Source organism: Heterodontus francisci, chromosome 2, assembly GCF_036365525.1.
Source record: "Heterodontus francisci isolate sHetFra1 chromosome 2, sHetFra1.hap1, whole genome shotgun sequence".
Lineage (NCBI taxonomy): Eukaryota > Metazoa > Chordata > Chondrichthyes > Heterodontiformes > Heterodontidae > Heterodontus > Heterodontus francisci.
This window is the reverse complement of record NC_090372.1, coordinates 196,221,440-196,247,307: the sequence shown is the minus strand read 5'-3', so window position 1 is coordinate 196,247,307 and position 25,868 is coordinate 196,221,440. Positions and strand designations below refer to the sequence as shown.

The following is a 25,868-nucleotide window of genomic DNA, read 5'->3' as shown; positions in this document are numbered from 1 at the left end:
GTAATTGACCAAATCCCCCTTCTGTGACTGCAGTACCTAATTTCAAAAGTTACTGTCTTTTATACAGTTAAAATTCCATCAGCATGTGCTATGTTGGGGGCAATTCCTCACCTGATGGTCCTCAGCTAATCTCTGTTCAAATCAACTGAGTTGGCATTTTTCCAGATATGAAGCCCGAGTTCTTTGTTTGTTGGTTGGTAATTAGTTGTGCTTATCAAGTCTTGAGGACACTGACTGTCTGTCTTGTTTTGTGGACCTTCAAGGTCTGTTGAATAACTCTTCTTTTTCTCTCTTGATAACAATGTCTGGCTTCAATATGAGAAAATTACTTCACAAGAACATCCCAGTTCAGCAAGCTCGAGGAAAACTTTGTTTCCCTTCAGCCCTGCTCCCAATTTCTCAAAGCATGTTGGTTAGTTTTAGTCAAGCTTAAGCATTTTATACACCACCATGGTCAGTAGCCTAGGCAAGTCTCTTTTACAGGTTCCATACCCTACAATTAGCTGTGCAGCCTTTGGACCGTCCTAAGGTTATGAAAGACACTAGATAAATAAAAATTCTTTTATTCTTCTATAGTACTTGCAATCCATGTTGATAGTTCCATTTTTAATCTAAATCAGTTGCTTTAAAGGTAACATTTAGGGTATTCTGATTCATGATCATTCAATTAAATGCTGATGTATTTGAAACTATCCTCAGCCAGAAGTGCAGAAAGGATGGCTCTCTTCCTCTTCAGAACTCTCTGCCATCAAAGATGCCTAACTTCAGCCAATTCGATTAACTCCATGTGATGGCCAGAAATTGCTGCATGTACTAGACACAGCAAAGACTACAGGTCCTGGCAACATCCTGGATGTTGCACTGAACCCTGTCCTCCAGAACTAGCCAGACCTCCAGCCAAGCTGGTTCAGCTACATTGGCATAGGAACAGGTGTAAACCATTTAGCCCCTCAAACCTGTTCAATCAGTTAGATCATTGCTGATTTGTATTTGACTTCACTTATGCACCTGTTTCCATATCCCTTGATATCCAGACTTCTTCACAGCCTTTGGCTAAATATGGACATAAGCTGAATTCCAGAGGTGAGGTGAGAATGACTGCCCTTTACATCTGGACAGCATTCAACCGATTGTGGCACCGAGGAGATGGTTGGTGTTGTTGGAGGCCACTCGCTCAGCCCCATTCATTTGTGGCTGCATGAGTTCCTCAGGGCAGTGTCCCATCTCTAACTAGGTTCAGTTGGTTCATCAATTACTGTTCCCCACCCCCCCCCCCCCACCCCACCCCATAAGGACTGAAGTGGAGCTATTCATTGTTGATTGCAGTGTTCAGCTCCATGTGCAATTTCTCACCAAATGAAGCAGTTCACGTCCATATGCAGCAAGATCTGGGCAACATGAAGGCTTGGACTGATAAGTGACAATTAATATTTGCACCACGAGTGCCAGGCAGTGAACATCTCCAACAAGAGAGTACCTGACCACCTTCCCTTGTTATTCAATAGTATTACCATCACTAAGTCCTCCCACAATCAAACATCCTGAGGATCACCATTGAACTTTAAGAAACTCAGCTGAGCCTGCCACATAAATGCTGTGGCTACTAGAACATTTCAGAGGCTGTGTATTTTGCTGATTCGCTCACCTGACTCCCCAAAACTTCTCCACCACTTAAAAGATACAAGTCAGGAATGTCATGGAATATTCTCCACTTGTCTGGATGAATGTCGCTGCAACGACACTCTGAGAGATCATCACCCTCCAGGACAAAGCTTTTGGCTTGATTGGCACCATATCCACTAGCCTAGACCTCTACCATTGCTTTACCATGGCTGAACTGTGTGCTATCTACAGGATGAACTGCAGCAACTTGCCAAGGTTTCTTCAGTAGCACCTCCTAATGGTACAACCTCCATAGAAACAAAAGAGCAGCAGCTTCAAGTCACTCATCATTTTGACTTGGGTATATATCACTGTTCCCTCATTGTTGTTGGGTCAAAATCCTGGAATGAATATTAAAAATATGCATAGATTATTGAAAGAAAACAGGCTCCTGCGTCATCTATTATGTCTTTGCAGATTCATAACAGCCATGGTGACTTTCTCCTCCGTGCAACGTTAGAAAACCTCCTGAAAGCAGACCAAGTTGGTCGGTGGTGGATTGTGGGATCTTCATGGAGTGGTATCCCCATGATTAATCACATGAGTACTAAAATGCAGCAAAAAATTGCTGTTGGAGAGGTAAGCATTTCATTTACCAATGTACAATGGGTGTGAAGTCAGTAAATGCTATTTTACTGTTGATTTTATACCAGTGCACTTTAGGTTACCCTGTATAAATGAGTGTTTAAGTTTGACTTAATTCCAGCAAAACATGAACATATTTTGTTTGCAACTTCACTTAATGAAATTCCTATCCATTAAAAGCAAAGTAGTCTACTTTGACCTTTTGTATATTGAAAACTTTCCTGCTTTCAAAAGAATTGTAGAAATTTTGGTACAAAAGGAGGTAATTTGGCCTTTCATGGCTGTGCAGCTGGTAATTTCCTCCGTTAGAACATTCTATTGTAATCTCATTTCCCATATTCCATTTTTTACATATTTAGCTAATTCCTGTTTAAGTTTTGTCACTGAAACTGTTTTAATAGCCATTTGTAGACAAGTAATACATATTCTAACAATTTCCATCAAATATTTCTAAACTTCTCAATACTTTATTACTAATTCTTCGTTTACTAGCCTTTCTGGCCCAGTGAATAATCCTTTACTGTTTACTGTCTCAAACATCTTTGTAATTTAAGCATTCCATTGAGAATTTTACTGATTAGGGTAAATTTCCTCTCTTTCCCCCCAAAATACTATACATTTAGCTATTATTGCCTAATACCTGCCCCACTCCCCTGTGGTCTCTTGTATTGTTCCTCATAGTTTGCTGTTTCTCTTCTCCCATGTCCCCAAATTTGGCACCCTCAGCAAATTTTCATGTGATTTCCTCTATGCCTGTGTCATATATGAAGGAAAATAGAATATCTAATGAGGATTACATGGACAGTGCCAATCAAGCATTCATTTGCTTCCACTCCATGCCTTCTGTCCTTCAGCCTTTCCTCAATTCACGCTATCATGTCACCATTAATACCACAGGCCTTTTAAAAATTGAAACCTACCACATATACCATATACTACATTACTTTTGTCTTTGTTGACTTGTACTTTTTTTTAATACTCGGTCTTTCTAATTTTCCTTTTTGCTTTTGATAATTTTTTCGGTGTTCTATGTTACCAACATTAACTTTATCGTACACTTCATGAGATTTTAATTCTGACAATGCATCCTTATTCATCAAACTCTAGTTTTTTTTTATGCAGTCCTTTTATTCACAGTTCGTAATTATCAGTCTGAGCCTTGCTATATGATGACTTGCATCAGCCAAGTATAAATTGTTCAGATTTTGCATTTCATTAATGGTTTGGAATTAACAAACAATTTAAATTTCTCCAATAGCATATGAACTGTGATATTCAAAGCAATTATGTTTATCATTTTTTTTTTAGAAACTGAATTAAGAATAAGGATGTTGAAACAGAAAACTGAAGAAAATTGGCAAATAGTCATAACATGAAAATCTTGTGTGTTTGAAATAAATACTCGCTGTAATGAGTTTTCCCTAACCTGATGTGATGACTTCATCAATCTTTGCTTTAAAAAAGCTTCAGTAACCATAATAAAACATTAAAAATATTCATAGCCTTTCACTTTTTAAAAAAAAAAAATCAACAGACACACCGCAACCAGTCGAATGGTAAAACTTATAATAGTGGGGCGAGCCAGCTGCGGGCTAGGTCAGGAGTTACTTGAAAGACTATTATCCTCCGGTTAAAGGGCCAAAAAGCTGTGATAATTCAAAAGAGACTCATTATTAATGCTTGTCAATTGACGCACTCTATAATTATATACTTGTTAGTTAACGTCACAATACTAAGGTTAAAGCCCTCCCAAAGCTGGTTAGAAGCATTTCTGATTTTAAAACCAGTTTACCAAAGGAATATACAAAATAAAAACGGATAACATTTTCGCCCTTAACTGCAATCAATACTTCTGCAGTGTTGACAAAGTGCTATTTGTTACATTTTAGGTAAGTGAAAAAATAATGGAGCTTGCACGTAAGCAAAGGATGAATACAGACATACGGAAGAACATCTTTTGTGTTATGATGACCAGTGAGGATTACTTGGATGCTTTTGAAAAACTTTTAAGGTCAATATCTAACTTTTGCTTTGCTGAATTTAAAAAAAAAAACCTCAATGCAGCTTAAATGGCATATATTAGACTACTATACCATAATAAGGCTATACTGTGAACATGTCTGGTAACACTCTTGCCCTGGAGTCATAAACTTCAAGCCCCACCACAGGACTGCAGCACATAATCTAGGCTGGTACTTCAGTGCATTACTGATATGTGCTGCATTGTTGGAGGTGCCATTTTTCAAATGAGACTTTAAATTAACTGCCTATATGTTCAGATTTGATGGTACGATTCCAGGAAGAGTAGAGTTTTTCGGTAATTAACTGTTACTCAACAAAACGAGCTTAACTGATTATTCACTATTGTGGCCCTTGCTGGCTATAATTATAGTGCAACGTTTACCTAAATAACAACGATGACTATATTTGAAAAGTGATTTATCTAGTTGTGAAGCACTTTGAGATAATGTAACACTCCAACCCTTCTTGGAAACAAACCTGTAGTTGCAACCTTGTAAGTTGCGATGGAGTTCTACTGCTACTTTTACCTGACAATCATGTCTCGTGTGGCACTTAAGCTGACATTCTGGCCCTCAAAGTCCAGACATCTCGGTCCTAAATCAAAACACCTAGATTTGTTCATATTTATGATGTATACAAATCCATAGGAACATTGATTTAAGTTTTGTATGTTTCGCCAGAAGCTCCAAGATGTCTGTGCAGCCTACAAAACTAAAAATTTGGACACCCCTTCGTAGTGCTTCAGATCAAATCATGTTTGATCAAGTGGTTTCAGTTCAAATTTATTGTTCTGAATGGCAGTTACCAGTTATTTATAGCTCAGAAAATGTGTTTAATTGTTTTGTTATACAGTGCTTTGGCAGCTCAGTATTGAGATTATAAACATGTTTTATTGTACTTAATGGTAAAAAGTCATGAGTTTTATTGAAGGAATTTTCACTCCATTATTTAAGATGGTAGGAGAGAAATACTGGGAAATTATAGACCTATTTGTCTACACCTGTTGGGAAGTTACTAAAATCTGCTATTGGGGAAAGAGTGGGTGAACACTCGGACAAATATGAGCTGATCAGGGAGAGCATTCATGCATTTGGAATGGATGAGTAAGTCAGTCCTGCCTCTCAAACCTAGTTGCATTTTTTGAGGTGGTAACGAACGTTCACAAAACAGAATCACAGAATTTTTACAACACAGAAGGAGGCCATTCGGCCTGTTGTGTCTGTGCTGGCTCTCTGAAAGAGCAATACGTTGTGCTAATCCCCCAACTTTTCTCCATAGCCCTGCACATTATTTCTCTTCAGATAACAATCCAATTCCCTCTTGAATGCCTCGATTGAACCTGCCTCCACCACTTTCTCGGGTAGTGCATTCCAGATCTTAATCACTTGCTGCATGAAAAGATTTTCCCTCATGTCGCCATTTCTTCTTTTGCCAATTAACTTAAGTCTGTGCCCCCCTATCCTCCACCCTTCCACCAATGGGGACAACTTTTCTCTATCTACTCTGTCCAGATCCCTCATGATTTTGAATACTTCTATCAAATCTCCTCTCGACCTTCTCCTCCAATGAAAACAGTCCCAAATTTTCCAATCTTTCCAATGCAGTTCCTCATCTCTGGAACCATTCCTCCTTTCTTTCCTCCTCTATCTTTCCTGAACCTTGTATCCAGGAATATTTAGTACCCGGTTCTCCCTTTTTGCCACAACATCATATTCCCATGTGTCTTTCAGCACCTGCAGCTCACCCGCCTTATTTACCACACCCTTTGTGTTCACATACATGCACATTAGACCTAATTTAGACTTTGTTGCATTCCCTCTTACTCTGACCCCACTGGAGACCTTGCTATTTCTTATTCAAGTACTATCTGTCTCTCCCAATTCTTTGTGCACCTTGTTTTTCCTCTCTAATGTTCCCTCCCAGTTCCACTCCCCCTGCCAAGTTAGTTTAAACCCTTCCCAATCGCAAGTTCTTAACTTCTTTCCTCTTTGCTGCTGTAGAGATGAATGGTGACTTGTCTGAAAACCCTATAGAGTTGGCTTATGTATTAAATTCAAGGATTTTATCTGTCTGAATATGCCATGCATTTTTCACCAGAGATATGGCTTGGGAGAACAAATGGGACATTGGGTTCCTTGTAGTGTTTTCTCTACTGGAGTCTACATTCAAATTTAGCTTAATCTGATGGAATGAAAGTCTTTCTCAATTGGCTATAAAGAACTATTTTTCAGTTTCTCACAAATGGCATATTTTCAACCCAAATTAAGTTGTCATTTGCTAACTATTTTAGCACAGGTTTTCAACTGGGGTCTGCGTCCCCCTCGCATTCCGCAAGGTTGCAAGCAGTCCACCAAAAATATCAATGTGTAGGGAAAAAATACTGCTTGTACCCATAAATGAACTGCTTACTACTTGGAAGAAATACCTACATTTGTCTGAGTGAGTTTGCCTACTTTAAGTGGCATTACTGCATTCTGAAGGTAATTCACTCTGAAGCTTTTTGAAATGTTTCAACAACATGAAAAAACTTTTAATACCGTTACAGCCATTTTGTTTCAACACCAGTTCAACTAGTCTCAGCTGAGGGAAGTGAAGGGACCAAGTATGATGGTATCAATCATCAGACATAATTTCTTACCCCACCTCTGCATCTTGGTGACAGTCAGGTATAGGGGTGTTCAGTGAGGGATGGGGGAAAGATTTTAATATATCTAATCACCACCAACAAGTTTCACATTAAATAATATGGCTTTAGACCATATATATAATGTGGTCTTCCATTATCTCTTCTGAAAAGTGGTCAGCCAGTCCATGTTGATTATCTAAAGCTCTGTACTGTTCATATTGTTCAAAAACAAGGTTGTGTACCAGGTAATGAAGTATTTGTGATTGCTGTCCACTGAATAACATTTGAAAATTGATGGTAACTGCTGAGTGAGTCCTTGAACAGACAGACAACACTAGTTTTTCCACAAGTTCAGAATTGTCTTCTGGTTGCTAGAGTCATCTCTGTGCCAAATCCACCAAGTGTTCTCAAATAATGAACTACGATAAATAATTTTTCTAACTATCTGATTCCACAACCTCACAGTGGGTGGGAGTTGTTGGGAGAACAGTTAGTCAATTCAGGAATTTGCCTATAATTAAATTTAGATTATTCAGCACAGCCATTAATTAATGCTTATTTACCACTCTAATAATGTGTATTCCATGTATTTTACTCCATTTCTTACCCAGTATTCAATTAAGTTAAAGATATTTAAAATAACCTCTTAATATCTTAACTGTTCTGTGGGACTTTACATTCATTTATTATTGTTACAGGCTTAGGCTGAAAGATCAGCAGGAAAGGGAGATTATTCATGTCCTTGTTCACTGTTGTCTGCAAGAAAAAGCATTTAATCCTTTCTATGCTTTCCTGGTGGAAAAGTTCTGTGAATATGATCGAAGATTTCAGGTAATGCTGGTTTTGCAATGTTCTGACATAATGAATCTTCTGGAATTTCAATTGTATTTAATCTTTTTACCAGCAGTATTTGTGAAATTAAAAAAGTAAAAATTAAAGGAAGTAATAAAAATTAAAAACAACCCTCAGAAAAGAAATTCCTCCTCATCTCCTTCTTAAAAGGGAGAACTCTTATTTTTAAACTGTACTCCCTAGTTCTAGATTCCCCCACAAGGGGAAATATCCTCTCCGCATCTACCCTGTCAAGCCTCCTCAGAATCTTTTATGTTTCAATAAGATCACCTCTCGTCCTTCTAAACTCCAATGCGTATAGGCCCAACCTGTTCAACCTTTCCTCATAAGACAACCCCTTCATCCTAGGAATCAGCCTAATGAACCTTCTCTGAACTGCTTCCAATGCAAGTATATATCCCTCCTTAATTAAGGAAACCAAAACTGTACACAGTACTCTTGGGTGCGGTCTCACCAGCATCCTGTACAGTTGCAGCAAGACTCCCCTACTTTTCAACCCATCCCCTTTGCAATAAATGGCAACATTCCATTTGCCTTCCTTTTTACTTGCTGTACCTGCGTGCTAATTTTTTATGATTCATGTACAAGGACACCCAGATCCCTCTACTTCAGCATTCTGCAGTCACTCTCCATTTAGATCATCATCTTTTCTGTTCTCCCCGCCAAAGTGGACAACCTCACATTTCCCCATATTATACTCCCATGTACCAGATTTTTGCCCACTCACTTAACCTTATCTATATCCCTTTGCAGACACTTTGTCTGCTCAAAACTTGCTTGCCTACCTATTTTTGTATCGTCAGCAGATGTGGCTACAATACACTCTTTCCCTTCATCCAAGTGATTAATATAGATAGTAAATAGTTGAGGCCCCAGCACTGATCCCTCCACTAATTACCCAGTTTGCCCAACTGAAAATGCCCCATTTATCCCGAATCTCTATTTCCTGTTAGCCAATCTTCTGTCCGTGCTAATGTATTACCCCCAACACCATGAGCTCTTATCTTTGTTACAACCAGGTGAGAAGAGCTCTCGGGGATCCCTCTCAGCCTTTGCCTGGTTTAACCGTAACAGGGTTTCATTTTTAACACTGTTTTTAGCTCCCCCTCAGTGAATCCTTGTTCACTGCTTTCCAATTGCAAGGCAAAGGAATCAAATCAGACAGGTTTTCTTAGATTTAAACAAGAAAGGTGGAAGTTTATTAATCTTAAACTCTAATTCAGTTAACGAATACGCGACGTGACCACGCTATCATGCATACGCGATAAACACACACGCAGATAGAGACAGAAAAAGTAGAAAGAATAAAGGGGACAAGTTTGAGGCAATAACTGGGTTGTAATTACAGTCCTTTGAGTTCGATATGGAGTCTTTGGTTGCCGGTAAGTCTTGCCATTAGTTGGGGCCCAGTGCACGCTTTAACTTGTTTCGATGTAGGGGTCTCTCTTCTCTCTTGAGGTTTAAGCAACTTCAGTGGGTCCAGAGGCTTGTGAGAAAGCGAGAGAGAGCCAGCCAGGAGAGAGGTTGTCTTGTTCCAGGTTCAGTTGCAATCTGCAGTCTTTGTCTTCAAACTGTCCTGTGGGCACAATTCAAAACTCCAGGCTGGCCAGCAGGTTTGTCATGTAACCAGCTGGTTTAACCACTCTTGCATTGTGGATTCTATCATGTTTGCAGACCCTGGAATGCGAGCTTCCTTACACCTTCAATGTCTGGTGATAAAAAATCCATTGAGGTTAATTGGACCAGAGAGTAGTTGCTTTGTCTCCACAAGCATCGTCTCTTAGTATGCAAATATCTGGTGATCTCTTTAAACAAGTCATTTCTTCACTCCAGTAACAGTTTAAAATTATTGTTCAGATGATGAAATTAATATGCCTCATTCTTGGCAGGTGGGGGTCTTCATGACATCCTGTATAGTAACCTTTTATGTGGCGCCTTTTGGAAATCCAAATACACTACATCTACTGGTTTCCCTTTATCCACCATACTTGTTACATCCTCAAAAAACTCTAATAAATTTGTCAAACATGATTTCCCTTGTATAAAACAATGTTGACTGTGCCTGATTGCATTATGATTTTCTAACTGTCCTGTTACTACTTCCTTAATAATGGATTCTAGTATTTTCCCAATGGCAGATGTTAGGCTAACTGGCCAACAGTTTCCTGCTTTCTGTCTCGCTCCTTTCTTGAATAGAGATGTTGCTGTAATGTGCTGAGGTTCCCAGAGCTGCTTAATTAATCACATTTTCGGCAAGTACTGGAGCTTGCATCATATTTTCTCTTCTTTGTCCATATTTGTGGTGGAATGATACAATGTGTGTTTGGTACACAGGTTGTAGTGCAGTAGTGAGTGATGTGGCATTCTAAAGAAATGCTTGAGCAATATAATTTCCAAGTCTTTTTGGATAATACAGTAATATAACATTTACATTTTCAGTTTTCCAATCTGCTGGGACCTTTAGAATCTAGGCTTTTTGAAAGATTACAACCAATGCATCCACTATCTCTACAGCTGCTTCTTTTAAAACCCTCGGATGCAGGCCTTCAGGTCATGGGGACTTTTCAGCCTTTAGTCCCACTAGTTTTCCTAGTGATTAGTGATTGTTTTAAGTTCCTCCCCCCCCCCCCTTTTTGCCTCGTGATTTTCTGCTATTCTTGAGATGCTTTTTGTGTCTTCTACTGTGAAGACAAACCCAAAATTCTTGTTTCAAGTCTCTGCCATTTCCTTGTTTCCCATTATTAATTCCCCAGTCTCATCCTCTATGGCACTTCAGCTTACTTCAACTACTCTCTTCCTTTTAGGATATATATTATATATCCTAGCACTTATTCCATGATCATGCCCACTGATGATTTCTGCTGCTCACCCAAGAAACTAGGCTGGGTTGGGAAAGGTCACCCAGTTCACATGAAGGTGTTGAGGTCCATGCCATTAATCGCCAAAGCCATCTATCCCAAGGAGGTTGCCAACAGTGGTGTATAGTGCTCGGTCCAGGGGTGGTAGGTGTCCCCACCTCAAAGCAAAAGATTGATCCTTTGGCCCAAAGGGAGCCATAAATAACAGTGCCACCAGATCCCAGGTGATTTCCTGACCCCAAGAATTTTAGTCCCAAAGATTTTTAATTATGTTAGCTATTGGGGATTGAAAGATAAATGGAATTGCAACCTCTGACTAATCAGTGAATGAGGAAGAGGAGGCCTATGCTGGAGGTTGATAGTTAAATCTTCAACAGACAGTGAATCCAGCCAGCAGAATAAGAGACTACTACTTGGAAACCTGGTTCCATGCTTATCTGTCTAATTGTAGCCAGAGAATCACTTGCAATGGCTTCTCTTAGGAACATAGGATTTAGGAGCAGGAGTAGGCCATTCGGGCCTGCTCCGCTATTCAATAAGATCATGGCTGATTTGGCTGTGGTCTCAATTCCACTTTCCTGTCTGCGCCCCCCTCCTCCCCCCAATCACCCTTGACTCCCTTGTCTATCAAAAATCTGTCCAGCTCAGACTTGAATAAATTCAATGACCCAGCCCCCACTGCTTTCTGGAGAAGAAAATTCCACAGACTAACGACCCTCAGAGAAAAAATTCCGCCCATCTCCATCTTAAAAGAGAAACCTCTTATTCTTAAACTGTGTCCCCTAGTTCTTATCCCGCCCACAAGATGAAACATCCTCCCATTATCCACTCTAACAGGTCCCCTCAGGATCTTGTATGTTTCCATAAGACCACCTCTCATTCTTCTAAACTCCAGAGGGTGTAGGCCCAAACTGTTTAACCTTTCTTCATAAGATAAACCCTTCAGCCGCAGAATTAGTCAAGTGAACCTTCTCTGAACTACTTCTATTACAATTATATCCTTTTTCAAATAAGGAGACCAAACTGTACTCCAGATGTGGTCTCACCAAGGTCCTGGACAGCTGCAGTAAAACTTACCTATTTTTATACTCCATTCCCATTGCAATAAATGCCAAGATTCCATTTGCCCTCCTAATCACATCCAGTACCTGCATACTAACCTTTGTGATTCATGTACCAGGACGCCCAGATCCCTCTGCACCACAGAGTGCTGCAATCTCCATTTAAATAGTATACAGCTTTTCTATTCTTCCTGCTAAAGTGGACAAGTTCACATATTCCCACATATATCTGCCAAATTTTTGCCCGCTCACTTTCCCTATCTATATCTTTTTGTAGTCTCTTGATCTCCTCTTGACAACTTACTTTCCTTTCTATCTTGGTGTCATCAGCAAATTTAGCTACCATACATTTGATCCTTCATCCAAGTCATTGATATAAGTTGTAAATAGTTGAGGTCCTAGCACTGATCCCTGTGGCACTCCACGAGTTACTGCTTGCCAACCTGAAAAAGACCCGTTTGTCTCTACACTCTGCTTCCTGTTAGCTAACCAGACCTTTTTCCATGCTAATATGTTACCCCCTACACCATGTGCTCTTACCTTGTGTAGGAACCTTTGTGGCACCTTATCAAATGCCTTTTTGGAAATCCAAGTATACAACATCCACGGGTTCCCATTATCCACCTTGCTTGTTACTTCCTCGAAGAACTCTAGTAAATTAATTAAACACTATCTCCCTTTCACAAAACCATGTTGACTCTGTCTGATCCCATTATGATTTTCTAGGTATCCTGATATAGCCTCTTTAATATGGATTCCATTAATTTCCCTATGACAGATGTTAGGCTAACTGGCCTATAGTTTCCTGCTTTCTGTCTCCCTCCTTTTCTTGAGTAAAGGTGTTAGATTAGCTATTTTCCAATCCACTGAGACCCTTCCAGAATCTAAGAAATTTTGGAAGATTATAACCAAAGCCTCTACTACCTCTGCAGCCACTTTCTGCTCCCGCACCAATATTCTTGTGCCCCACAAGGACCTTTCCTTGGCCCCCTCCTATTTATCATCTGTATGCTGCCCTTCAGCAACATCATTCAAAAGCGCAACTTTTACATGTATGCTGATGACACCCAGCTCTACCTCACCACCAATTCTCTCGACTCCTCCACTATTGCTAAATTATCAGAATACTGGACATCCAATACTGGATAAGCAGAAATTTCCTCCAATTAAATATTGGGAAGACTGAAGCCATTGTTTTCGGTTCCCGCTCCAAACTATGTTCCCTAGCTACCGACTCCAGCCCTCTCCCTGGCAACAGACAGCGCTTAAACCAGTCTGTTTGCAACCTTGGTGTCACATTTGACCTCGAGATGAGCTTCCGACCTCGTTCATGCCATCGCTAAGACCGCTTAATTCTACTTCCATAATGTTGCCCAACTTCGCCCCTGTCTCAGCTCATCTGCTCCTGAAACCCTCCGTTCATGCCTTTGTTACCTCTAGACTTGACTATTCCAATGCACTCCTGGCTGATCTTCCACATTCTACTCTCCGTAAACTTGAGGTCATCCAAAACTCTGCCGCCCGTGTCTTAACTCGCACCAAGTCCTATTCCCCTATCACCCCTGTGCTTGCTGGCCTACATTGACTCCCAATCAAGCAAAGTCTGGATTTTAAAATTTTCATCCTTGTTTTCAAATCCCTTCGTGGCCTAGCCCCACTCTATCTCTGTAATCTCCTTCAGCCCACAATCCTCCAAGATATCTGTGCTCCACTAATTCTGGCCTCTTGAGCACCCCTGATTTTAATCGCTCCCGCATTGGTGGCCACGCCTTCAGTTGCCTAGGCCCTAAGCTCTGGAATACCCTCCCTACAACTTTCCTCCTCTCCATCTCATTTTCCTCCTTTAATACGCTTCTTGAAACCTACCTCTTTGACCAAGCTTTTGGTCAGCTGGCATAATAGCTTCTTTTGTGGCTCGGTGTCATAATTTGTTTTATGATGCTCCTGTGAAGCACCTTGGAACATTTTATTATATTAAAGGTGCTATATGAATGTATGTTGTTACTAATTTTGTATTGCTTGAGGCTAGACCTAACAGAGGCACAATGGGCTAAATGGCCTCTTGCTGGGCTAACTTTTATGGTTCTACAGATTTTGCTAAGATTTGGGTTGGTGATAAGTTCTTGGGGAAAAGTACTGTAACTTAGCCTAAAACTGGATATTTTTTCAATACAGTGGCTGGGCTTCAACCCTGGGTGGGCGGGAGTCGGCTGCCGACTGAAAAGTTGGTAGCGAACCCGCTTTCGTCTTGCCTGGGGATCCGACCCGTATTTTGCAGGTCACCGGGCTTCAATTGGCGTGAGGTGGGAGTTCGGCCCGCTTGAGGTAAGAAGTCCCACCGAATAGAGCTTCCAGCCAATCAGTGGCCTGGCAGCTAACTGTTCCAGCAGCTCCACCAGGAGTGGTGGCAACTGCTGGGACTACAGCTTAGCTCAAAACAAGATGTCGGAGAACATGGAACAAAGGTAAGTTTTGGTTGCCTCGCTGGAGTTTTGGTTGCCTCGCTGGGGGTAATCGGTCGGGTCCAGGCAAGGCAAGGGTGGTTGTGGGATCGGGGAGCGTGTTGGATATTGGAGGTGGTTGGAACAGTGGGGGCGGCCCTCCATTGGGCACAGGGTACCCGATCATGAGGGTCTCCCCCCTCTGTTCGCCCCCCCCACCCGCCATTAATTGGCCACTTAAGGGCCGTGATTGATCTGGGGCGGGAGGACCATTTCTCGCCGCTGCCGCCCTGTGTAAAATGGCAGCAGGAGCAGGTTGGGAAGGGCCCCCAGCGCCTCCCGCTCCATTTTACTAACCCCCACCCCCCCTGCCGCCATCTCGCTCTTCGGTGGGTGCGGGGGCATAAAATTCAGCCCAGTGTTTTTAAAAAAAATATATGCTTTTGTCCATCGGTTGAGAGACCCAGTGGCAGACTGCACTCTGACAGCTATGGCAACCAGAGCAATCCTGCACAAAATTTACATTGGTCAACAATTAACATTTTTCAACTAAAACAATAGCAACAAAACTACTGTCTAAAATAGCAAGCAAGCTGCAATTGTCCCTTGTGATTTAATCTATTATGGTGTTTTAGCCTTTGCGTCTTTGTTACTATGTAGGCAGTTCTATTACTTTTCGAAGTGTGTTGCATCATATTTCATTTTGGTAATTAAATATAGGGCCAGATTTTGCTAGAGCAGGGTATCTCGTGGATGCTCTTAGTTCTTACATTTTTAGGTATTTACAAATTTTGCCCATGACATTGCAGGAAGCACAAGCTGATAACAGCAGGCCATCAGGGACCTTGGTGTCAATAGGACCAACAGTGTATCTTCTTAACCAATGAGATTAAATGATTGGGAAATGAACAGAGGAAGAACTGAGAGATGGGAGGTGAAATAAACTGAGTGAATTCAATGTCAAATCAGGTAGAGGAAGAGAAGTAAGGGAGGGAAATAAAGATTGGATAACGAGATCAAGAGACAGAGGAAAAGCGGGGGGAGGGGGTGATGGAGGAATTAAACTTTTTTAAATCTCCTAAAACAACTCTTAACCTGAAGGAAAGAGACGTCACACGTAGATTCGTTTACTTTCAGAGCAAGAGGTTGGTTGGCAACCATTAACAATAGTGACATTAAGTCGGGGAAGTGCTGTAATCTATTACTAAGGAAGTCTTAACAATGCATTTAGAAAATCATAGTATGATCAGACAAAGTCAACATGGTTTTATGGAAGGGAAATCATATTTGACAAACTTGTTAGAGCTTGTTGAGGATTTAGCTAGTAGGGTAGATAAAAGTGAACCAGTAGATGTAACATACTTGAATTTCCAAAGGTTTTTGATAAGGTGCTACACAAAAGGTTCATAGACAAGAGAAGGGCTCATGGAGCTGGGGGTAATATATTAGCATAGATAGAGGATTAGTTAATGGACTGGAAGCAAAGAGTAGGGATAAACAGGGCATTTTCAAGATGGCAGGCTGTGACTGGTGGATTCCCGCAAGGATCAGTGCTGGGACCTCAACTATTTACAATCTATGTTAATGACTTTGACAAAGACACCGTGAGTAATGTATCTTAAGTTTGCTGATACAGAGTTAGGTAGGAATGTAATCCAAGAGGAGGACACAAAGAGGCTGCTGTCTACCCCAGAAAGTTGTGGATTGTTGAGTATATTCAAGACTGATACTGATAGATCTTTGATCTTTCGCAATCAAGGAATATGTGGAGTGGGCAGGAAAGTGGTGTTGAGGTAGAAGATCAGCCATGATCGTATTGAACAGCAGAGCAGTCTCAAAGGGTCACATGGTCTACTCCTATTTCTTGTGTTCTTATGTTACGCTGTTAATTATAAGACAGAACTTTCTGTGGTGAGGTTAATGGTAAATTAATGTGCAAATGCAGCAACTTCATAAAAAAAGATGCTGTTTTCACAAAGTTAATGGCAGAGCAAATTTTCCAGCTGCTTATGGTGATTTGCAGTTCTTGGGGAACCTCTTCCTTGCTACAAGTTGCTGACCGACGTGTGCATTAATAATGACATGAATTTTTCAGAAGAATCTAGCCCATAGGGTTTTAGGGAGGAATCTGGGATCAGATAACAAAATAAACAGAGAGACAGGTACTTTGTGCATTCTCTTCTCTTTCCGCCTCTCCTGTCCCTTTCTATTCCCTCTTTTCCTGAAGGCACTGTCTTATGATGGGCTCTGCTTCCATACCAGAGAACTGCTGGCATCTACTCAAGTGGAAATTCTTCATTTATGTCTATGTTATTAGTAGGCCATTCTACCATAGGTAATATCACAGCCAAGCCACATACATATATATGTGTTGTTACGACTGAGGCGGGAGAAATGCACTGTTAATTCAGTCCCACTTCTCCACAGGTCACAACATATATTCAAATTATACCAATTATTGAAACAATCAGATACTCTGCTTTTTCCCAGAATAAAGCAGACCAACTAGGTTTATTATAAACCAAATCTTAATCAATAATGAAGTAAATACATAAACAAATTGAAATATTAAAGCCCCATATTTTTATCCTAGCCCTCATAGATATACTCATTGAGACAACTGGTTAACCAGGAAAAAAATAGATTTTTGTTCACAGCTGTTAAAAAGACATAGAAGGAATAAAAAAAAAACTTCTACTGAAGAGCGGATATGGCGAGGTGTCCCAAAGTCGAATAGGTGGCTGTCACTAGGAATCTTTCCAGGCGATGTTGATGAACCGTCTGTTTGGGTAGGTGTTCAAAGAAATTCAGCTACAGAAGGCTTCACATAGGTCTTGCATCAGACGTGCAGCAACAAAGGTTTCAGTTCTCACACATTTGATGCAAACTTCTTTTAAAGATACAAGGTTTCTGCAAACATTCAGGATTTATTCAAAAATACAAGAGGCAACAGTACAACTTAATACAGGATTTTTCTTTTCAAGAGCAGGGATTTTTCAAAGAGAGGGAACAGTTGTCTGGATTTTCTTCTGATCCCCTGGTGGGTCAATAAGCAAATTCCAACTGACTCTTTTAGTCCAAAAACCAGCTTTTAACAGTTCAAAATGAAACCAACTTTTTCCAGGCAAATGCTGTGATGATCATAAATCCTAACTAGTAAATACGAAAAATAGCTCTTAAGTCAAACCCCGCTATGTTTACTTGAAGTCATGTGCCTTCCAGTAAAAACTTGTTTACTGGTCAACCTTTTGTTAACCTTCCTTTTAAAAATAACAACACCCGCAAAGTTCAGCAATCTCCAGATGATTCAATGTCCATGAAATTCTTTTCAGTTTTAAAAAAATATAGATTCTCAAGTTTTAACTGAAATGGAAACCCATAAGAACAAAGAACAGTACAGCACAGGAACAGGCCATTCAGCCCTCCAAGCCTGCGCCGATCTTGATGCCTGCCGAAACTAACACCTTCTGCACTTCCGGGGCCCATATCCCTCTATTCCCTTCCTATTCATATATTTGTCAAGATGTCTCTTAAACGTCGCTATCGTATCTGCTTCCACCACCTCCCCTGGCAGCAAGTTCCAGGCACTCACCACCCTCTGTATAAAAAAAAAACTTGCCTCGCACATCCCCTCTAAACTTTGCCCTTCGCACCTTAACCTATGTCCCCAGTAACTGACTCTTACACCCTGGGAAAAAGCTTCTGACTATCCACTCTGTCCATGCCGCTCATAACTTTGTAAACCTCTATCATGTCGCCCCTCCACCTCCGTCGTTCCAGTGAAAACAATCCGAGTTTTTCCAACCTCTCTTCATAGCTAATGCCCTCCAGACCAGGCAACATCCTGGTAAACCTCCTCTGTACTCTCTCCAAAGCCTCCACGTCCTTCTGGTAGCGTGGCGACCAGAATTGCACGGAATATTCTAAGTGTGGCCTAACTAAGGTTCTGTACAGCTGCAACATGACTTGCCAATTTTTATACTCTATGCCCCGACCGATGAAGGCAAGCATGCTGAATGCCTTCTTGACTACCTTATCCACCTGCATTGCCACTTTCAGTGACCTGTGGACCTGTACGCCCAGATCTCTCTGCCTGTCAATACTCCTAAGGGTTCTGCCATTTACTGTATACCTCCCACCTGCATTAGACCTTCCAAAATGCATTACCTCACATTTGTCCGGATTAAACTCCATCTGCCATTTCTCTGCCCAAGTCTCCAACCGATTTATATCCTGCTGTATCCTCTGACAATCCTCATCATTATCCGCAACTCCACCAACCTTTGTGTTGTCCGCAAACTTACTAATCAGACCCGCTACATTTTCCTCCAAATCATTTATATATACTACAAACAGCAAAGGTCCCAGCACTGATCCCTGCGGAACACCACTAGTCACATCCCTCCATTCAGAAAAACACCCATCCACTGTTACCCTCTGTCTTCTGTGACCGAGCCAGTTCTGTATCCATCTTGCCAGCTCACCTCTGATCCCGTGTGACTTCACCTTTTGCACCAGTCTGCCATGCAGGACCTTGTCGAAGACTTTACTAAAGTCCATATAGACAACATCCACTGCCCTTCCCTCATCAATCATCTTCGTCACTTCCTCAAAAAACTCAATCAAATTAGTAAGACACGACCTCCCCTTCACAAAACCATGCTGTCTCTCGCTAATAAGTTCGTTTGTTTTCAAATGGGAGTAAATCCTATCCCGAAGAATCCACTCTAATAGTTTCCCTACCACTGACATAAGGCTCACCGGCCTATAATTTCCTGGATTATCCTTGCCACCCTTCTTAAACAAAGGAACAACATTGGCTATTCTCCAGTCCTCTGGTACCTTGCCTGTAGCCAATGTGGATGCAAAGATTTCTGTCAAGGCCCCAGCAATTTCTTTCCTTGCCTCCCTCAGTATTCTAGGGTAGATCCCATCAGGCCCTGGGGACTTATCTACCTTAATGCTTTGCAAGACACCCAACACCACCTCCTTTTTGATAATGAGATGACTGAGACTATCTGCACTCCCTTCCCTAGGCTCATCATCCACCATGTCCTTCTCCTTGGTGAATACTGATGCAAAGTACTCATTTAGCACCTCGCCCATTTCCTCCGGCTCCACGCTTAGATTCCCATCTCTGTCCTTGAGTGGGCCAACCCTTTCCCTAGTTACCCTCTTCCTCTTTATATATGTATAAAAAGCCATGGGATTTTCCTTAATCCTGTTTGCCAATGACTTTTCATGACCCATTTTAGCCCTCCTAACTCCTTGCTTAAGTTCCTTCCTACTGTCTTTATATTCCTCAAGTGCTTCGTCTGTTCCTAGCCTTCCAGCCCTTACAAATGCTTCCTTTTTCTTTTTGACTTGGCTCACAATATCCCGTGTTATCCAAGCTTCCCGAAACTTGCCAAACTTGTCTTTCTTCCTCACAGGAACATGCTGGTCCTGGATTCTAATCAGCTGACGTTTGAAAGACTCTCACATGTCAGATGTTGATTTACCCTCAACAGCCGCCCCCAATCTAAATTCTTCAGTTCCTACCTAATATTGTTATAATTAGCCTTCCCCCAATTTAGCACCTTCACCCGAGGACTATTCTTATCCTTATCCACAAGTACCTTAAAACTTATGAAATTATGGTCACTGCTCCCGAAATGCTCCCCCACTGAAACTTCAACCACCTGGCCGGGCTCATTCCCCAATACCAGGTCCAGAATGGCCCCATCCCTCGTTGGACTATCTACATACTGTTTCAAGAAGCCCTCCTGGATGCTCCTCACAAATTCTGCCCCATCCAAGCCCCTAGCACGAAATGAGTCCCAGTCAATATTGGGGAAGTTAAAATCACCCACCACTACAACCCTGTTACCTTTACATCTTTCCAAAATCTGTCTACATATCTGCTCCTCTACCTCCCGCTGGCTGTTGGGAGGCCTGTAGTAAACCCCCAACATCGTGACTGCACCCTTCCTATTCCTGAGCTTCACCCATATTGCCTCACTGCATGACCCCTCTGAGGTGTCCTCCCACAGTACAGCTGTGATATTCTCCTTAACCAGTAATACAACTCCCCCACCCCTTTTACATCCCCCTCTATCCCGCCTGAAGCTTCTAAAGCCTGGAACATTTAGCTGCCAATCCTGCCCTTCCCTCAACCAAGTCTCTAATAGCAACAACATCATATTTCCAAGTACTAATCCAAGCTCTAAGTTCATCTGCCTTATCTGTTATACTTCTCGCATTGAAACAAATGCACTTCAGACCATCAGTCCCGCTGTGCTCAGCAACATCTCCCTGCCTGCTCTTCCTTTTAGTCCTACTGGCCTTATTTACTATGCCCTCCTCATTTACTTCACTAGCTGTCCTACTGCTCTGGTTCCCACCCACCTGCCGCACTAGTTTAAACCCTCCCGAGTGACGCTGGCAAACCTCGCAGCCAGGATATTAGTGCCCTTCCAATTTAGATGCAACCCGTCCTTCTTGTACAGGTCCCATCTGTCCCTGAAGAGAGCCCAATGGTCCAGATATCTGAAACCCTCCCTTCTACACCAGCTGCTCAGCCACATGTTTAGCTGCACTATCTTCCTATTTCTAGCCTCACTGGCACGTGGCACAGGGAGTAATCCAGAGATTGCAACCCTAGAAGTCCTGTTTTTTAACTTACTACCTAACTCCCTAAACTCCCCCTGCAGGACCTCATCACTCTTCCTGCCTATGTCATTGGTCCCGATGTGTACCACAACCTCTGGCTGTTCACCCTCCACCTTCAGAATGCCCTCTATCCGTTCAGAGACATCCTTGACCCTGGCACCAGGGAGGCAACATACCTTCCTGGAGTCTCTTTCACGTCCACAGAAGCGCCTATCTGTGCCCCTGACTATAAGAGTACCCTATAACTATTGCACTTCTGCGATTTGTCCCTGGTGCCACTGTTCTGGCTGCTGCTGTTTTCCCCTGATAGGCCATCCCCCCCAACAGTATCCAAAACGGTATATTTGTTAGAGAGGGGAATAGCCACAGGGGATTCCTGCACTGACTGCCTGCCCCTTCTAGCGGTCACCCATCTATCTGCCTGCACTTTGGGTGTAACCACTTCCCTAAAACTCCTGTCTTATGTCGCTTTCCGCCACCTGCATGCTCCTAAGTGCATCCAATTGCTGCTCCGACCGATCCATGAGGTCTGTGAGGAGCTGCAACTGGGTACACTTCCTGCAGATGTAGTCGCCCGGAACGCTGGAAGCGTCACGGACCTCCCACATCTCACAGGTGAAGCACTTCACCCCTCTAACTGTCATTTCCATCACTAATTAGTTAATTGATATAAAATAAATGAATACTTATTAAATCCTTACTAAATTATGATACACTTCACTATGTGGTCCCTAGTGCTAGATTTCTACAATAAATATTAAATGCTGTCTAAATACAGTGATCTCCTCCCTCTGGTTTAGTTACTCTACTTATTAATTAGTTAATTAGTGTTTTAATCAATTTTTATCGGTTTTATTTTCAAATTCAGTATAGATTCCCTACCAGAAAATCAGGTCACAGCTTTCCTGTGACGTCACTTTTTCAGTTTTTTTTTCCCCACCCTGCCGAAGCTGTCGAATCACGAGGTAAGTACTTTATACTGAAACTTACCTGCCCAGCTGCCCCCTGGCTTGCACACTCACTGCTACCGCTGTTCAAAAAGAATCTGCCGAATCGCGAGGTAAGTACTTTATACTGAAACTTACATTCCCAGCTGCCCCCCTGGCTCGCACTCTCACTGCTACCGCTGTTCAAAAAGAAGCTGCCGAATCGCTAGGTAAGTACTTTATAGTGAAACTTACCTTCCCAGCTGCCCCCTGGCTTGCACTCTCACTGCTACCGCTGTTCAAAAAGAATCTGCCGAATCGCGAGGTAAGTACTTTATTCTGAAACTTACCTTCCCAGCTGCCCCCTGGCTCGCACTCTCACTGCTACCGCTGTTCAAAAAGAAGCTGCCGAATCGCTAGGTAAGTACTTTATACTGAAACTTACCTTCCCAGCAGCCCCCTGGCTCGCACTCTCACTGTTACCACTGTTCAAAAAGCCATGTAACAGTGTAGATGTGTGTGTGTGTGTATATATATATATGTATGTATATATGTATATAATACACGCCGATCTGGAAATTTGTAGGGTCATTTGCTAAATGAGGCTTTAAATAGTCACTATTAGCCCTGTGGTCTTCGCAAGGACACTGGATGTAGAATTCATCCCTAACCTTGAGACCAATTGCCATCATGCTACCCCAGCTGAGATCAGGAGATGTTAATATCTTGCTCAATTTAGAATGTTTCTGTCTTTACAGCAAATTTCCATGGAACTGGTAATGGCATGACGTTGCATATTGACTTTCACATTCTAGAAATAATATGTAATTTTACTTAGAAATAATACAGAATTTTATAACCTGTAAAAGTTTTTATTGGTTAACTCATAAGCACAATCCAGTGTTTTGACCACATTCCACTGTATTAGAAAGAAATTCAAGACTCCAGTGTGGCAATTTTCTCAGGCTCCAAAGGAGATCTTTAATACTGTTGTTAATTCAACATAAAACAAACTTGAATTTTTTTTTCAAATCCCATGGACAGAATTGTGAAATATTGATTAAGGCTGTGTATGACAACACTTTGTACAATTTCGACTGCAAGAACAGGAAACATCTCATTCACTAAGTTCAGCCTTATTGCTTTTGGTATTTATTCACCAGTAGCATTATGTGTTCCAGAACACTTGTCAGTAAATAAAGCACAGAACTTTCTCACATTTTTAAAATAAAACTTCCATATTTTTAACTGCAAATAAATATTTGCTTGGGAGACAATCATTTCTACCTATTAAATGCTAACCGCTCCAGTTAAGCCCAAAATGATTTTTGGATGCTTTGATTCTTTCTCAAATCACTGTCAAGCACAATGTCTGTTAGAATAGCCCTGAGTCTTCATTGCAGTTCACTTCCTTGATTATTCAACTATTTTATAGTGGCATAAATTATTCAAATCAATTAATCCCTACTTCATTTGACTGTGAAGTGCTTTGGATGTCCTGAGGTCATGAAAAGTGCTATGTAAATTCAAGTTCTTTTTTTCCCCTTTCCAAGTGGATGGCAAAGGATTGGCAGGTGTTTTTTGATAGTTAAATCTGTGTAAGATAATCAATGTAGGAACAAGAAACAGTTTGTTTACATGAGGGGTGTCCATTAGCTAAGGTGAAAACAGGTGTAGATATGACTGTTTGCCAAAACTATTTGACTGTAAAATGAACCTCATTAATTTAATCTTGACTAGATTAATGTTGAGACCGATTTAAACAACTGTGCACAATTGCAGGTGCCCGACCTCTCTTTTTTTTTTAAACGGTGCATTGATATATTAGCAGGTTCATAGAACAGCGACATGAATGATTCTGGAAGTTGGGGCACTGAATTATGAGGAATAGCTGAGAGCTGAGCCTTGATTTTATTTGAGAAAAGTAGATTTGGGGAAGGGTAGATCTTGATCTTGGTCTTTAGTGTGCTGTCAGACATAGATAATAGAGATGAAAACAGACTACATAACTTGGATTGTCATAGAGTTTTACAGCACAGAAACAGGCCCTTCGGCCAAATGTGCCTGCGCTGACCATCGAGCGCTCATCCTAACTAATCCCATTTCCCACACTTGGCCCGTAGCCTTGTATGTTATGGCGTTTCAAGTATTCCTCTAAATACTACTTGAATGTCGTGAGTGTTCCTGCCTCTGCCACCTCTTCAGGCAGTGTGTTCCAGTTTCCAACCACCCTCTGGGTGAAATAATTTCTCTTCAACTCCCCTCTAAACCTTTTGCCCCTTACCTTAAATCTACGCCCCCTAGTTATTGACCTGTCCGCTAAGGGAAAAAGTTTCTTCCTATCTATCCTATCAATGCCTGTCATAATTTTGTATACCTCAATCAGGTCCCCCCCCTCAGCCTTCTCCGCTCCAAGGAAAACGACAGCCTATCCAGTCTGACTTCATAACTAAAATGCTCCAGCCCAGGCAACATCCTGGTGAATCTCCTCTGCACCCTCTCCATTGCAATCACACCCTTCCTATAGTGTGGTGACCAGAACTGTACACAATACTCCAGCTGTGGCCTAACCAGCGTTTTATACAGCTACATCATAACCTCCCTGCTCTAATATTCTATGCCTCGGCTAATAAAAGCAAGTATCCCATATGCCTTCCTAACCACCTTATCTACCTGTGCTGCCGTCTTCAGTGATCTATGGACAAGCACCCCAAGATCCCTCTGACCTTCAGTACTCCCTAGGGTCCTACCATCCATTGTATATTCCATTGCCTTGTTAGTCCTCCCAAAGTGCATCACCTCACACTTCTCAGGATTAAACTCCATTTACCACTGCTCCGCCCTTCTTACCAGCCCATCTATATCGTCCTGTAGTCCAAGGCTTTCCTCCTCACTATTTACAGCACCACCAATTTTCATGTCATCTGCAAACTTACTGATCATACCTCCTATATTCACATCTAAATCATTAATGTACACTACAAACAGTAAGGGTGCCAGCACCGATCCCTGCAGTACCCCACTGGTCACAGGCCTTCATTCACAAAAACAACCCTCTACCATCACCCTCTGCCTCCTTCCACTAAGCAAATTTTGAATCCAATTTGCCAAATTACCCTGGATCCCATGGGCTTTTACTTTCTTAACCAATCTCCCATGCGGGACCTTATCAAAAGCCTTACTGAAGTCCATGTAGACTGCATGAACTGTTTTACCCCCATCTACACATCTAGTTACCGCCTCGAAAAATTCAATCAGATTTGTGAGACACGATCTCCCCCTGACATAGCCATGCTGACTATCCCTGATTAATCCCTGCCTCTCCAAGTGGAGATTAATCCTGTCTCTCAGAATTTCTTCCAATCATTTCCCTACCACTGATGTTAGACTCACCGGCCTGTAATTACCTGGTTTATCCCTGCTACCCTTCTTGAATAATGGTACCACATTGGCTGTCCTCCAATCCTCTGGTACCTGTCCTGTGGCCAGAGAGGATCTGAAAATTTGTGTCAGAGACCCCGCTATCTCCTCTCTTGCCTCACATAGCAGCCTAGGATACATCTCATCTGGGCCTGGGGATTTATCCACTTTTAAGCTTGTTAACACAGCCAATACTTCCTCCTTTACAATGCTAATTTGATCAAGTATATCACAATTCCCCTCCCTGATCTCTACACCTACATCGTCCCTCTCCATAGTGAACACAGATGAAAAGTAATTGTTCAAAACCTCCCCATGTCCTCCAGCTCCATACACACATTGCCTGTGCGATCCCTAATGGGCCCCACTTTTTCCCCAGGGAGGTTATCCTCTTGCCCCTAACATAGTTATAAAATGCCTTGGGATTTTCCTTTATCTTGTCTGCCAGTGATTTTTCATGCCCCCTCTTCGCTCTCCTAATTACTTTTTTAAGTACTCCTCTATACTTTCTATACTCCTCTTCAGCCTCTGCTGTTTTCAGCACTCTGAATCTGCCATACGCCTCTTTTTTCCCTTATCTAATCCTCTATATCCCTGGACATCCAGGGTTCCCTTGACCTGTTGGTCCTACACTTCACCTTTACAGGAACATGCTGCACCTGAACCCTCACGATTTCCCTTCTAAATGACTCCCACTGGTCTGATGTAGACTTTCCTATAAGAAGCTGCTCCCAGTTCACTTTGGCCAGATCCTGTTTTATCAT

At 41.8% G+C, this 25,868-nt stretch overlaps 1 protein-coding gene across 1 annotated transcript in view; it reads left to right on the top strand.

Annotated features, from left to right (window-relative positions):
* Positions 1-25,868, top strand: part of nom1 (nucleolar protein with MIF4G domain 1) — a 93,994-nt gene that overhangs the window by 49,906 nt on the left and 18,220 nt on the right. Inside the window, exons 6-8 of the mRNA XM_068015008.1 lie at positions 2,080-2,241; positions 4,137-4,258; positions 7,594-7,726. Of these exons, the coding sequence (XP_067871109.1) occupies positions 2,080-2,241; positions 4,137-4,258; positions 7,594-7,726 (417 nt within the window). The remainder of the gene's footprint in view (positions 1-2,079; positions 2,242-4,136; positions 4,259-7,593; positions 7,727-25,868) is intronic.